Source organism: Chaetura pelagica, unplaced genomic scaffold (genome assembly GCF_000747805.2).
Source record: "Chaetura pelagica isolate M959 unplaced genomic scaffold, ChaPel_1.0 scaffold316, whole genome shotgun sequence".
Classification (NCBI taxonomy): Eukaryota; Metazoa; Chordata; class Aves; order Apodiformes; family Apodidae; genus Chaetura; species Chaetura pelagica.
In genome coordinates this window covers 253,978-269,635 of record NW_009953497.1, presented here as the reverse complement: position 1 = coordinate 269,635, position 15,658 = coordinate 253,978, and the positions used below count along the sequence as shown (strand labels likewise).

The following is a 15,658-nucleotide window of genomic DNA, read 5'->3' as shown; positions in this document are numbered from 1 at the left end:
GGAATGCCAAGTCCATGGTCCTCTTCTTCAGGAGACACTTTGGTGTTCAGCCCAAGGTGTCTTAAAGGGTTACTTAAAAGCCACACAGAGCTAAGTGAGAAGCCACAGAATGGGTGTTGCTGCCCAAAGCCTGCCAGAGACAAGGGACCCATCAACACAGAATGGCATGCATTGCCTAGTGAGTACCTACATCAGCCTTCATCCATGCCACTTCCTGCAACAGAGAGGATGTGTGGGTACCATACTCAGAATCATAACAAGAATATTCTCCTTTATTTCTTCAAAGTAAAACCTCAAACTCTGCCTATGCATCAATCACACCAGCTTCTCAAAACAGATTTAGAGAAACTAATCAACATAATGCAATGTTGGTCAAGGTCATTATTAATACAAGTTACACAAACCAATATATTAGTGCATTCACAAGTGAACTGGAAATCCAACAGAACCTGTTAAATCCTATTGAGAATGACATTTGACTTTGGAGCAGGAAGCAAGGGAGGTAACTATCACTGTGCCACAGTGGTGTGGTCTAAGAAATGAAGGGACAAGAAGTAAATGTGAGCTCACCACAGGGAAGCATATCGTGCAGAGTCCAGGAGTACATAAGTTCTGGTATCCGTCTGGACTGGAAAAGGGCAACTGAGCAATTGCTTGAGGAGCTTCCCTCCCAGCACAGCAACCACTACTCTTGTTCTATCAAAGGGACACCATCCTCTTGTTCACCTTAATTCTCAACTTCAGGTTGCAACATTTCCACAAGTGGGAATTACAGCCCTATAAACAAGCTGCACTTTACCATTGTCTGGCTTTACCCATATCTGAAAAGAAAAGGAATTAAACATGAAAAGCCTGCTGGAGACCAGCAGCATCTAACTGCAAACATCTCTGTTGAGAGCAATGGCCCATTGATTTCCAAAGGAGGTGGACCTTCATCAATGATCTCCCTTCAACCTCAGCCCAGCTCACAAGGCTGTTGGCACTAACCAACCTTTAGAAAAAATCTTCCTGGACACTCCAATCCTCTGCTCTTACTAAACACCTTGTTGTTTGAGAGCTTTTATTATTTCTTAAATAACAAGGGGGAAGGAGCATGGTAGAGCAGGGATGAGCTTTGAATACATGAAGAGCAGAAGACTACTATGCTTTGATCTTTCTTCTAACATGGCTCATAATTTTAAGCAAAATATGCTACCACCAAAAAAGGTAGAGAATTAGCCTCTGTCTTAAAAAAAAACAAAAACACAACACATTATGACTGCTACTGATATTATCAAACCAGATGTAAGAAGCTCATTCATAGCAGCTAGGAAAAAGGCAAGAGAGAAAAGCTGGACTGGGAGGGGCTAGGACATTACCCGTGGACAGGCATATATGGGAGATGAGCTCTGATAATACCTCAGAAATAAGTGCAGGACATCCAGAATATGAAAGACTGAACCAATAACACATTCTCGTCTGTTTGAAAGAAAAGGAAAGGAGAAAAATATGACAGGTAGGAAAAAGGAAAGGATAAATCTAGAAATAAAAGTCCCTAGCAGTGCCTCCCCACAAACTGCATGTGGGGAAATAAACCTTTGCCTCACCACTGTGCAGTGGAAAGAAGACACCCGAAAATCCTTCCAAATGAAGGAAGACACATGTACACACCAAATCCACGATCTCAGATCTTACTCTACCCCTCCCATGGAAGGACCTAAATCAGTGCTTTGTCTAGAACAGAAGGGAGGTTTTCTTAAAATGAAACAAAAGGCATCCTTCTCCCTGTTGTCCCTTGAGGTAAGACAGAATGAGTGTGATCTTGCTGCATTTTGACACACCAAGAGTTACCAAATCCTTTCTATCACTGCATATTCCCTTTATTTAATAAATGAAATCTCATCAACTTATCCTTCTTCTATTATCACTGCTGACATCAATCTGATAATATTGGCTTGGCGTGGAATCGTGCTATTATATGTCCTCTTGATATTTAATTTAAGAGAAACGTCTGCAGTGGGGTGAATATGTGAAGCAAGCTTTTTATTACTGGCAGCAGTAAGGACGCTGGGAGTGAATTAGACATTCATCTTAGTCAGGGCCAATCTAGCGGCTCAGAAGAGGTTTTCTTCTTAACCCTCTCCTACCTGTTCAATAGCAGCAGGTAACAGCTGCTCCAATCAATAACTGCTTTCATTTGTCTTGGCAAATTCATTTCTATGTGGATATAAACCCCATGAAGAAGTGCTAAGTGTCTGGGAGGTTAAAGCAAGGTTCTTCAAGGATTTCCATCATAAGCTCTGCAACAGTAGGAAAAGTCCTGGTCTAAACATCCATCAATTAATCAAGAAGAAACACAGCTTCCAAAGACAAACTTCCTGCAACAAGGGATTAAGGCAGTATCATCAGGATACAGACTCCATAGACAGGTTTCCAACACAGCACAATGGCTACTAGCTAGTTGCTGATAACAGGGTCCTTTTAGGGAGAAAAATGGACTCAGTATTGGAAAGCAAGGGAAACCTGAAAGATGTGAATGTATTTATTTGCTAGTCCTTCCACCCAGTTGAAAAATCAGACCAGCCAAGCAGAGATACAACTTCAGTGCTTCAGGACTTGGCAGCTCTTCACACTAGTGCAAAATCAGTAACTCCACAGTGAGTATCATACCATTACTTGGCTTTTCTGGGTGGAGCACCAATTCCAGATGGAGTTAAGAACAAGATCCTCTTTTTACTTTTTACTCTGGTAAACTATTCAAGCTGAGAAAAAGCTCAAAATAGAGACTGATGGCATCTCAACCTATGTGTTTTGATACCTCTGCTCAGAAAGTGAAAACCAAAGACATGCAGAGTCCCTCATATAAGCCAACTTCAGAGCAGCTAGCTCGAGCACACAGCTGCAAGCAGCAACCCAAATGGGGCAGCAACCAGGCATTTCTTGTGGGCTGCAAAATCCAACAACAGGATTAGTTGCTTTCTGCTGCATTATTTGACCAAGACCATTGTCTGAGCTAACTTGAGCAAACCTACATTAGTCACCACAGTGCAGACAGGTCAGAGATCAGCAATGAGCTGCATGGGCAGCACTGTGAGCAAAACCCAGGGCACACAGCAGCTCCACCTGCATGCCAGGAAGGAACTGGAGATGTGTCATATAGTTGGTTAGCACATTTATATACCCAGAGTATGTTACATGCATTTCAGACTAAGCCCAGTGATGCTGTGGTCACAAACATGGTGTGCTGCCATGCTGTCCTGTATGTATATAAGCACTGGTGAATGATTAGGTGACCTGTGAAGCTACATTCTCCCTTGGGTAGCAGTTGGCTCTGATGGCTTCACTTTAACATGTCAGAAAAATAACTCCAGAAAGATAGAGTACACAGCACATTGAAAGGTTCCATCCTCTCTCATTATTGCATCCTTGACATTTACAGCAGAAAATTAAACACAATTAAAACATTTCATTCACATGTAACAAGCTCATCAGCACAATCAGCCAGGAAAGCTAACTTTTACCATAGGCTGCACTCCACTATCACAAAGCAAACACTATGGCCTCACTACAACCTATGGAATTCCCTAATGCTGCACATCAGCTTGACAACATGGCTTGAATGAAAGAGGAAAGAGTCATGTTGCAGCTGTTTGACAAGAAAGATGAAATGGAAGAAGCTTAACAGATCACCCAAACATCTACTAAAGATTCAGTCAAATTTAAGCTACATAATCTAGCACAGTGTAAACAAACTGCATGTCTCATGTGGATGAACTAATGTGATCAGGAAGGAAATATTTCTGATCAGCCTCATGTATTCAAAACACTGTTCATCAGGTTTTGCCACTCATGGATTAAATACAAGGCTTGTAGAAGTTACATATTGTGTAGAGTAACGGGATGGATCAAGAGAAAAGGTGAAAGCTTGTGACAATTTTTTTGAGAACAGGGGAACTACCTCCAAATTTCAGCTGAGCCAGTTGTATTTTTCTTTCTAAATCCTTCCCATAAGCCTTGTCACACTGCCTGCAGCACCCTACTGCACACCTGCGGTACTTCCCCTCTCTCTTCCCCTTGACAGCTGCATTTCAATAACACGTCACCCAATTCTCTTTTTCCCTACCATGTCCATGGAAGTGCTTAATGAATGCATATTTATAAAATAGTAGGAATTTCTGGTTGACTTTGTGATCCCCAAAAAATTGTCACTCAAGTACTTTCCAATCTCCATTCCTCTTTTAACAGCTTGTTTGAAGCTGCCACACAATCTTCCACTGCAATTCATGCACCCAGTGCACCCTTGTCCTTTCCAGGACAGATACCTCCTCTCCTTCCAATCACAGATACACAGAAGCTGTTCTGAAATCTTCTCCTATGTAAGTAATTAGATTCTATCACTGAGAACTAAAGTTAACACAAAATGTCTAAATCTTGAGTGTCAGCAACTTGTGTCACTGTTCTGCATTCAGTGAAAACAGCCTGACTCAGCCACATTTTCTTCATCAAACAAACAAAAAAATCCAAAACCTCAAGCTCTAAAATATACAGATTGAAGTGGAAAATAACTAAAATTTAGCAATTCTCTGTAACAACCTCTATTTTGGAAATCCAACAACAATTTCTCCATTTCAGTGATGAAACTGATGCGAAGAGATTCTGTAACCCAACCAGTGCTGGTTCCAACTCTGTCTTACTCTGATTTACCACAAGTTGTCCTATCCTCCTACACCATTTATCCTCACACACAAGTAGTCATTACCCATTTGACCACTGGGTCATCCTCAAAGACTTCAATTTATACTACCCTGTGCTTTGCCAAGTGCACTTTCAACCAAATACACACCATAAGCTGCAGACACTGGCAATGGGATGTGGGTCTTCAGGGCAGCAGGAGGGCACCAATATGCAAAATACTGTATAAAATCATTTAAAATTAAATTATCTCTATCCTACTGAACCTGAAAACACCATAACTAATCATCCCTGTTAGCATTCTGTGTGGCAGATGGCAAGAGGTTTGGAATAACAAGAGATCCTAACCCATAAGCGCGTAATTCCAATGTACATTTGGATGTAAATTCTTTACTGATTATGATGGTCTAACATGGAGTTAGAGAAACTGCCAGTTTGGAAGATGAAAACTACTGCCTCTTCCTCCACTTGCCAAGAGATAGAGAAGTTAACAGAACTGGATCTTCTGCTCACAAAGCCATGCACCATTTTTTCCAAAGATGCCAAGCTACTAAAAGTTGACTAGCGAAGATGAAGAGCCTAAAGTTAGCAGCAAAATGGTCTCCGTAAGCCAAGCAGCAATGAGTCAGAATCTTGTTGCTGGAAGGAGTTCTTTGAATCAGAAAGGAAGCTGGCTCAGCTCCCACAAGGCAGAAAAGCAATATAGCAAGCAATAACTGAATCTGAAAACAACACACACCCAAGAAGTGACCCGAATGGGAATTTTCTTTCTTCAGATAAAAAAAAATAAAAGTCTAAAAACTGGTGAAGATCTCAGGTCAGGAGGGGAATGCATGGAGCTTACACAATGGATGCAGCACTGGCCCTAAGAATTTCTGAGTAGTGATAGTGCTGTAAATGTCTTAGGTTTAGCTGGGGAACTGCCTGCTGGGAGAATGCTGGGCCCATATTCTTTGTTGGTCTATTAAAACCCCTCCACAAAAAGCATTCTAAAGAAGGGAACTGAAGATGTGATATGCTGACTTCATAGAATTGCAAGACATCAGGGACAGACAGGCTCAGTAAATGTTTTTTATGTGAGATGATCTTGTAATGATGTCAGACTGCTAACGAAATGTTCTTTTTAAAGGAACCCCCTGACCATTCGTTTGAGCTGCAGTTACTTTTCTAAAAATGCCACAAAGCACTACACTAGGTCCCTGCAGTTTCCAGCAGACCACGTAAAGGGGTACCAGTGATGGACAAAAAATAGTCCATTAGTCTATTCTGCACTGACAGTGCATATCCTGTGCATATGCATATCTGTATATCCTGCTAAAGATGAATAAACAAATTTTGAGAGGACTATAAAGCTGCCAGCACTAAAGTTAAGGTGAGAGCCAAAGTTAAACATTCACCCTATTAAAATCCCCTTGCTTCTGCCCACACATGCTCTACTCTTCAAAACCACAGTGCCCCCTTCTACCACACTCTGCAATTTGCTGAGTACTGACTCAGCAAGATCCCCATTAAGCAGATACTCATCCTCCAGAGAACATCAATAATGTTGCTTTCAAAGAACACACAAAAAGCCTTGAAGTCTGTTTTGGGGGCAGGCTGCAGTTTCTGGTTTGCTTTTTTTTTTTTACCTAACTACTATAATTTCAAGAAATCCTCAAATATTTTTTTTTAAAATAATCCTTGTAGAAAATAATTTAAATGACATGGTTTTAAGTTTGGAGAAGAGCACATGAAATGTCTCAGGTGAGTTAATGAGACCCAGGCCTACTTGAGGCTGCTCCATCATGCCATTAGTGGCACTCAGTCAGCACAATGCTGAGAACTTCTCTTTGAAGAATCAATATTCATACCTGAACAAGCAAATGCTCCTGACTTCCAAAAACCTTTTTCAGTTATAATTGTGTTTGGTGTGGTACGTGTGTGTCCCAGACAGGCAGATAAGAGACACTTCCAGGACTAACAAGGAAAAGGACAGGAAGAAAGAACCAACCTCAGCAAGGTCCTCTCACAGTAGGCCAAGTACCACCTGATCTTGAGATTCCAAAAGCTGATGGGACTCATAGCCTATTTTAACCTTCATGAACTATCAAAATCACAGCAAATAAATACATAATAAAATCAAGTCATCCAAGCCGGGTCTGATGGCAGAGAACTTTTTTCTCTCCCTTTGTAAAGGAGGAAAGGACCTCATTCTCTCATCAGTCAACATCACACACCAACAATTTCCTCTGTGCAGATCCATCACCACGATGGAAGGTGTCCACAGCTGTCCTGCCACAGTCCTTATTTCTTCAGAAGGTGGAAAGACAGATGCTCTGACCCACAGAAGAAACTATTTCTCTCCTGAAATTTCCCCCACTGGTAGTTGCCTTTGGTCTCTCCAGTCATCCCTCCATCACTCCAGGAGGGATCAATGACTCAACAGTAAATAAAAACATTTTGCACAGCATGTATAATCCCGAATCAGAAATACAATTACTGTTCAAAATAGCAGCATTGCCCCTGAAAGCAGTTGCTACTGAATTAATGACCAGATTGTTAGGAGTGTTACCTCAACTTTGCCTTAGGCTGCTAATTAGCAAACAAGTCATTAATTCACTGGTAACAAGTGGTTTTGCAGGCATTATTGCTTCTGACATCTTTAATTCACCACTCTTTTTGGAAGGTTTCCCCAGACAACTTTAACCTCAATCCTCTACAAATCAACCCCATGCCATTTCCATCAGCCAGCACACAATACCCTGGAAGACAGAGGCAGAAAAACTCAACAGCAATAAGCTGAGCTGGGTCCTTAATTAATATTCATATCTGTCCCAACTCAAGCTAAGGGAAGAGGGGTAGAAAAGGCATAGGAAGTTCTGGGTGTTGGTGTGAACCTGCCAGTACATCTAAATACAAAATCAAATACTATGAAACCTGGAGAAACATTGCTCCCACCACAGTACAGAGAGGAATATGCAATTCCCAATCTGAAGGCAGAGATCTGCTTCTATTTTCACTGCATTCTCCATAACGAAGAGCTTTGAACTGAAATATTTCATGTAGTCAGATGCACAAAGTATTTCTGAGGTTTGTTTTAACAGCTGCACAAATATCCATGCTTTTGAAAACAATCTGGATTTGGCCTGCCAAAACCCCCTGATCTAAGGGTTTTATAACAGGAACATTACTACAGAATACAAGTGCTTTCCATGTAAAAATCAATAGCAATAGAAACATCCTTAACAGACTACATGGAGTCTTTGGCATCTCTTCCTTTGCTATTCCAGCCTTTGCTGCTCAGGTTTTATTTTGTAAATTTCAGTGTTCTACCAATGAACCTTTGAAGAAATGCTCTTGCAATTTTGAAAAGACCTATTAATATTTTACACCAGTTTTTCAGCACTAACAGGACTGCAATCTCAGTTCATTGGACTGATTTATTAGTCTTTCCTCATCATGCACGAGAGGAAAGACAACACTGTGAACACTAGATTAGAACATCATTTTATTAACTTGGCAAAAGGAAAGTCTTACTTAGAACCAGCATTTTAGGAGTCCCCAGAAAGAAGATTCAACAGCTTGCATAAATTATACAATCTAATAAATTTTCAATATTTAAAATTTGGTTCAAAAAAGAATAATATGGCCCAACTGGAATATTTACACCAATTCATTACACAAATCACCCCATATCATATTGTTAAAGTAGTATGGGAACATATCTTGCCTGGAAATCAATGCACTACTACAAGTAGTTGCTTAACAATGGGCCTTCCAGAATTATTAAAGTAAACATTTACATGCTAATGTAAATGAGTGAAAATGTTTGTGTGGCAGAACTGAAAGTGATCAGAAAAAATTTCTTTCAGTAAAATTGACACTACGTAAAATGACACAAAGGCAAAACTGACCCACCTACTCTGTTACCCTTCTTTGAAATAACTTCAGGGAAATTTCATGCCTTATAGCCTCCTAAGAGCAACTTTATAAACATGAGAAACAGCAAAGCTTTAACTAATAACTCATCTCTTTATTTAAAGATTACATGAAACAGACTCAGGGCAGACAGAAGTAGGAACATCTAACAGAAACCAAGCACTGAGAGAAGAACAGGACTGGGATGGTCCATTTTTTCTGAAGGTATCATCATTGCAGGGCACAAAAGTACAATGTTGAGATAAGGCTGGGGATGAGCTCCCAGAAGTAATCAGTATTTTATTACTGGGAACTCTTAAATATCTATTGCAGAAGCTCTTAATTTCAACAATGAATTAATCATTTATCTAATCTAATGATAGGTGAAAGCCCAGAGCAATTTTGTTTGAAAACGATGTAATCTTTACCCTTCTTCTCCTTGGGTTTCATGACTGTCCATATAATAACTATTTCAGAACTTGACTCTTGGGCATAGCCCTCTCTTGAAACATCTGAGGCCTCACAATAGATTTCAAGATTAATACATTCATGCATCACCACACAATTATCCTACAAACTTCCCAGGTCTATATAAACAAGAAAAAAAAAAAAAAGACAGTTTTAGGTTCCAGTTCATGTTGCCATTTTAATTGAGGGGGCATCAGTCTCACACAATTTTGTGCAACTCATTAAAATCTTCATCTACAGGAGTACTGAAAGCAACCCATAAATTCCCAGTTCCCAGCAGACAGCTCATCTATGATCTTTCTTCCCCTGCCCTCACTGAGTCTGATTCATGCTCAACCCAGGAGGATACTCACTATGTGCCAGTTTCTCTAACCTAATCACCTTAAATACTCATGTCCATTAAGTTTAAAGACCTTAGGACCATTAAATGGAACCTTTAGATACTAAGTCCCATATGGAGTAAATATCTTGGGTGGTTGCTCCATTGGAAAGCTGCCTTGGATTCAAGGGTGATCTCTATCAGGGTAAGATACCAATGTTCTTTATGTACTCCTTGATAAGAGCACAAAGCACACACAGTCCCCTCAGCACAACATGCAAAGCAGCAGAGCCATCAGTAAGCAGCTTCAGAAACAGGTCTGCAAACTATAAGGAGATCTCAGAGGGAAACTCAGCTTCAGAACAATTTTATCTTTTAACAGCTTCCTAATCCCCTCACCCAACTCCTGCAGCTTTACCTTCTAGAGACAGTTCAGCCCCCCCCACCTATGTCAACTCTTGCATCCAAATTTAACAGCTACAAAAATAAAATAAAAACGTGATAAGACAAGCTTCACAAAGGAAAATAAATCAATTTTTTTTAAGGAACAGCATTTTGAGGATAAAGCTGGAGTGCCTGCACTAAGCCATAACCTCTTTACTGATGTTTTTTTCTTTCCCCTTAACAGATTCAGGGACTGTAATAACATTTAATCCTCAGAAGCTAATCTAAATGTAACACTCAAAAGAAGACAAAGACAACGCAACAGGAAAAAAAAATGTGGCCACTGCCTTTTGGGAGTGCTGCTTTATCCCCGGAGTGAGCGCATTAATAGAGCTTGGAATGAAATGCCATTTTATTCTCTGTAGCAGGGAGGGGATTAGCAAGTTGTCTTCTCTAAACCCAGTCTGAGTCATGGCTCTATGAACACCGAGAAAAGGACGTGGAACGAAGTGAAGGGCGGGGAGCTCTGGCTTTTTATTTACACGCTTCTTCCTTTGTGGGTGGTTACTGATGTGCACAGTTGGCTAAACAGGGAAGCAAAGGGGGAAAGTTCTAGGTCCCCAGACTTTAATTCCGTTGGTTAACAAAAGAGAAAAATAACAATGCACCAATTATAAGAACATCATTGAGACAATATGTTCGTGGCAACTGTCCAATTTGACACAGCATGTAGGCAACAAGGGCAAGTTGCTTAAGGTGCTGAAAGCTGTGCTCAGTGGTTTCTTGTTGCTAGCATCATCTTCCTGGGAGAAAGAAACAGGTTGGACACAGCCCAGAAACAAAGAAAAAGGAGACACTAGGGTGGGAAGAATATAGAGACATGAGCAGGCTGGGTTCAGGTCAAGAGGAACAAAGTGAGACTGTTGCACAAGTCAGACCATGAAGGCATCAAGCCTAGTTGTTCTAACTTGAAGCAGAAACCAAGCACTAATGACTGTGTCAGTGATTTAATATGAAGCTCAGTGCCAGGTACTTCTGCATTTATACAAAGAAAGAGGAAGGTTTACCTGCCTGCTTCTGTGAAGGACATGCTGTGAAGGACCATGGGTACAAAGCTTGCACAACATTCCTAAGTCCTGCAGTGCTTGGAAATCACTGAGAGGAAATAAGTCTGTGGAACACTTAAGCGCTTGTGCAGAGTTGTAGGTGTTGTCACAAAAGTCAATTAATGTTTCAGATATCTTATCTTTGCTTCAACATGGACTTCAAAAAACAGGGTTCTCACTCCAGAAACAGCCCCAGCCCTCTTCTACTGTTTCTACTGTAAAGAAAAAGGAAGCATGATGTTGAACTTCTCCCTCAATTTCAGTAGTGTCATGCAGCTTGTCCCTTCTCAAGACATCCCCTAGACATGTTATCTTTCCATGCAAAATTCACATGAGGGCAGGTGTCTCCTGCAGCTGCAAGGACAAGAGCCTAAGGAATCTGTCCCTTTGACAGCTCAAGATCATATGGCTTTGAAACAGAAGTGCATTGTACAATAAGACTGGCAGATGATCAAGGCTCAAAGAAAAGAGGGAGGAATCCCTAAGAGACCATAAAGACATTTTCTGAATCTTTAAAGAAACAAGTCATTAGCATTTGTGTTGGTTTCAGCCACTAGCTCTTATGAGAAATGGCTGCATGCATGAGTTTCCTAAATTACCAGTCCTCATCTCCACAAGAAACAGAAGAGACCAAATGGAACTGAAACCTCAGGAACCAAACTTAAGGCTACTATAAAAAATAGGTTAGTTACAGTCTGCAACAGCAAATAAAGAATATAATCCAAGGTCCCAATCTCTTCCTCTACAAAGTCACAAGGATAAATCATTGCTACGTGTGTTCCCAATAACTGATCACACATCTGCAGAAGCAAATCCAAGAAAAGACTGATCAGAGACTGTCAGAACTTTATGTCCTATGAATTTTTAAAATTTTATTTTAAAATAGAATTTAGGATTCTGCTATGGAAAACTGCATGAAAATGCATGCAATGTGTTAGCTGCCTTGTTTTGGCTTCTTTAGCAACTTATTACTTGACTGTCCAAACAAAAATGTGAAATTACAACAGGTTATGTGATGCTTTGGCAGCCAAACATAATTTTAAATAAAGACAGCACAATGTACTGCACACCCCACTAACATATTCATCACTACTATATTATCTATTTATGCAATTAAGTATCATACAGTCTGGACTGGACCCAACTGGACTACATATGTTGCTACTCCAGTTTAGCGCATGTTGGCCAACTGTTTACCCAACTGAGATCAGAGTGCTGCTCTTGACAGTGTAATTGCTTTGGACTCATTAATATTAAAGAATTAAAGAAAATATTTCTTCTTGGACAGCTGTTAGTGCATGTGGAACAATAAGCTACATAACACTACTGGCAAATACAAATGGAATTTAGACACTAAATATGCTTATGGTAAAAAGACAACATTAAAGGTCCCTTAATTGTGCCAAGGCCAATAAAAAAGGTCAGAAAAACCATTGCACCCACTGTAAGAAAACATTCATGATAATTACAACTATTTTGATTGAAATTTACAGGGCTCAGATTTAGACTATTTATCTCCCCTGGACAATTAAAACTTTTGAAGTGGTGCCATTCTTCTCCTGCCATGTACAAGTACAGTGCTGCAACGTGCAGGTTAAATACACTGGGTCAAAGTTTGAACATATTCCATTGCTCTTTGGAAAACCCAGGGAAATATTCCCATTTAATGTGAATTTTCTCTCTCATTCCCCCTTGCAAGAATTAGCAACTAAATTCTATCAACCTTGGCACAGAAAGAGAGGATGCTAGCTTACAACTCCTCAGACCCCTAAATACCTGACAGCAGGTAATTTCACTGTTTATGGGAATGTCCAGAGGCTACACACAGAGTTATGAAATGCAACTAGAACTGCTGAAAAGAACAAAAATGGCTCCTCACTTTATCCACTCCTCGGCCTTGGTGGCTGCCTCCTGGTACTGCTCAGATGTCAGCTTGTAGATCTCTGCATTCTGAAAAAGAGAATATAATGCTCAGCTCTAAGAATCAAAGGCATCCCAGATCTTATCCTGTCACCGCGTTATCTTCTATAATTAATAACTATTTCCAACAACAAACAGCACATGCAGTTCAAAGAAAACAAAAACATGCTTAAAAGGTTGTTTTCTCCTCAGCAAAATGCATCAAGGCCACAACATGTCCTCCCTTCCGTGCTTCATCTTCGGGAAGCAAGAGAGGGAAAAAGGTCACTGATAACCAACCATCAGCTTGGATTATTTCCTGTAACCACAAAAACAAGGTGTTCCCGAGCACCAAGTTATTTTGACTTAGGTTGTGTTTTGTTCTCTTTTTTTCATTACTTGCTATGAAAGGTCTTGTAAGTTACTGACATGCAAGTATCAGAATTGGCTGCTAACACTGGAAAATCCATTTTACATTTAAGTGCTTCTACTTATGCTACTCATACTTTAAAAGAAAATTATGCTTCCTGTTTCCCTTTTAACAACATAGGGAGGCATATCAGGTATCAGTTAAGGCATTGCCAAACAGAGTCTGGAGTATCTTGCTGGAGGGCTTAAGAAGTTTGCATTAAATTCTCCTGAGCTTGCACAGAAAGAGTTTTCATTCACAATTGCTCAGCTGCTGAACACAGATGAATTCCTCCTCTCGGTCACACTTAGAAGCAGCAGAAGAGAGGGGCTGGGCACTCCCAGCAACCCCGCTGCAAGGTCTTGTGTCACTAAACTGCTGGTAAAGCTGCTTTAGGCAAAGCCTCTGGACTTTCTACTGAAATAGCTGCAATTGCCTCAAAGTTTATCTGCAACACCCTCCATCTGAGAAGGCACATGCAGAAAACATGTAATAATCAAAAAAAGTGACAAAATGGTATTGAAAGCAAGGACAGCTATTCACTTAGTGCTGGTTCTAGCTGTCTAATCTCTCCCCCAATTTGGGCATTTTTATACAGAAGGCTACTCTTGCCCTTCTGCATTTATTTTCCCATCAATGCAGCTGTGGTTCTACACATGGTGAGGTGACATGTATTGTTGAGCAGTTAGAAAAAGGAAAGGACAGATAACTCATGTTCTATTACTGGTTCTCCCACTTGTGCAATCTTGGGCAAGCCACCATTTCCCATCTGCAGGCGAGGGAAAACAGCTGCCTGTTCAGCTCCAGTTGTGTGAAGCTTAGCTAATTGGGAGGTTTATACAGGTTTGCAGAGCCTGGGCTTCAAGCTGTTATATTTAAGCATTTTATCTCTGGTGCCTGAATTTATGTCACATACCAAAAAAACTGCAGAACCTTGAACTTTGACCTAGGAGATAGACTTAAACTGAGAAATCAGGGATGAGTAACCACTTCAAAATGCATCTTGCCAGCAAAGAGTCATTCATGTTTTCGTTTACTTACTTGTTACACACTGGTCAAACTTCTATGCTATTATACCCATTTTTCTCCTTCTTATAACGAAGAGTTCAGCTTTTAATGGAGTCTATTAATGGTCCTGTAAACAGACCTCATGACTTTCAGCTCCCTGCTGCTACTTATTCACACATGAAACCACAAGACCTGTGCTTCATTAATTAAATTTGCCATTAAAAATTAAATAATGTGAATAAGTAGATGTAAGCGTTATCTCCATGGGTTTCCTAAGTCTCACCATTTCTCCAATTACTACCCAAGCAATTTCCATATTTCATACTGCCTGATTTCTCAAAGGGACCAGGTTTAAGAGCTCAAAATGAGAGAAAGTGGAAAAGAGAGAAAGCAAGGTAGTAAAATTAAACATTTTTCAGGCAATAGGAAGTAGCCCCGTCAGATACTATTAGCCTGCAGCACTCTGCAGTGAAACAGCAGCAGGAGAGGAAAACAGGAACAAATATGTTGTACGTGAGATGCAGCATGAGGTTGGCATTTAACCCACCTAAAGAAAAAATAGCCAACAGATGCATTTGCTGGTTACACTGTTGATCACACTGGTTGTGGAACTACCTCGCCTGGTTTACTAGAGAGGTTCACCTGCCCAGTTCTATGGTCAGCCTCATTTTCAACATCCTCAGCTACAAACCCAGGCAAAAATAGCTGGGAAAGAAACCAGTAAGAAACAGCTCCACTTCCTAAAGCTGATGAAAAGCAGGCAAGTGAGAACCTGAATGGAAAGGCAAGAATCTCAGTGAGGGAAAAGAGGAGAGACTTGGCCTCAAAGAAACCACAAGGCACATGACAGAATCAAGGAGAGGCATAGAAGACCTTTGACATGAAGATGAAAGCTGCTGAGTTTTAAAAATTAAGGGGAAACATCTTTGCATGTGATCCAAATGGGCTCTTGCCTTTGGATCAGACCTTTTTGCCTCCTTCTTCCCCTCTCCCCCTCAAAAACCCCAAAATCCAATGAAGCACTATTTCCTATGCTGTGAATCAGAATCTTTAAATGCTTCCCCAAGCAAAAAAAACCCAGAGTTTTACCATTTAAACCCAAGTTTGTTCAACAATCAGACTTGCTAAACAGGTTTTCCTTGGCCTCTGGGCCCTTACGTACCTTGGGAAAGTCTTGCTCATTTTTGTCCTAAACAGGAGCTAAATGAGCAACAGTTGGGCCTTTCAGCATGGGCACAGTGACAGCAGAGTCTGTGATCTCGGACTTCTACTTAGAATAACTTTTCAAGTATCCTCATCTGTATAAGTTCAGATGCAAGGTCTGCTTCATTTTCAGGATTTTACCCTATCACACTGTGACAGAGGATAACACTCTGACGCCCATCAAAAATTCAGGACTTCATAATGATGTTGCAAAGGAGGAACCAAGCTTGGAACCACCGATGCACTTCCAGCAACTAGAGCAGAGCTGCCCACACACACAGGGTATTCAGCAGG

At 40.6% G+C, this 15,658-nt stretch overlaps 1 protein-coding gene across 1 annotated transcript in view; it reads right to left on the bottom strand.

The window, feature by feature from the left end:
- CHCHD6 (coiled-coil-helix-coiled-coil-helix domain containing 6) overlaps positions 1 to 15,658 on the bottom strand; it is a 72,437-nt gene that overhangs the window by 2,529 nt on the left and 54,250 nt on the right. The window contains exon 7 of the mRNA XM_009999303.1: positions 12,725 to 12,795. Coding sequence (XP_009997605.1) covers positions 12,725 to 12,795 — 71 coding nt within the window. The remainder of the gene's footprint in view (positions 1 to 12,724; positions 12,796 to 15,658) is intronic.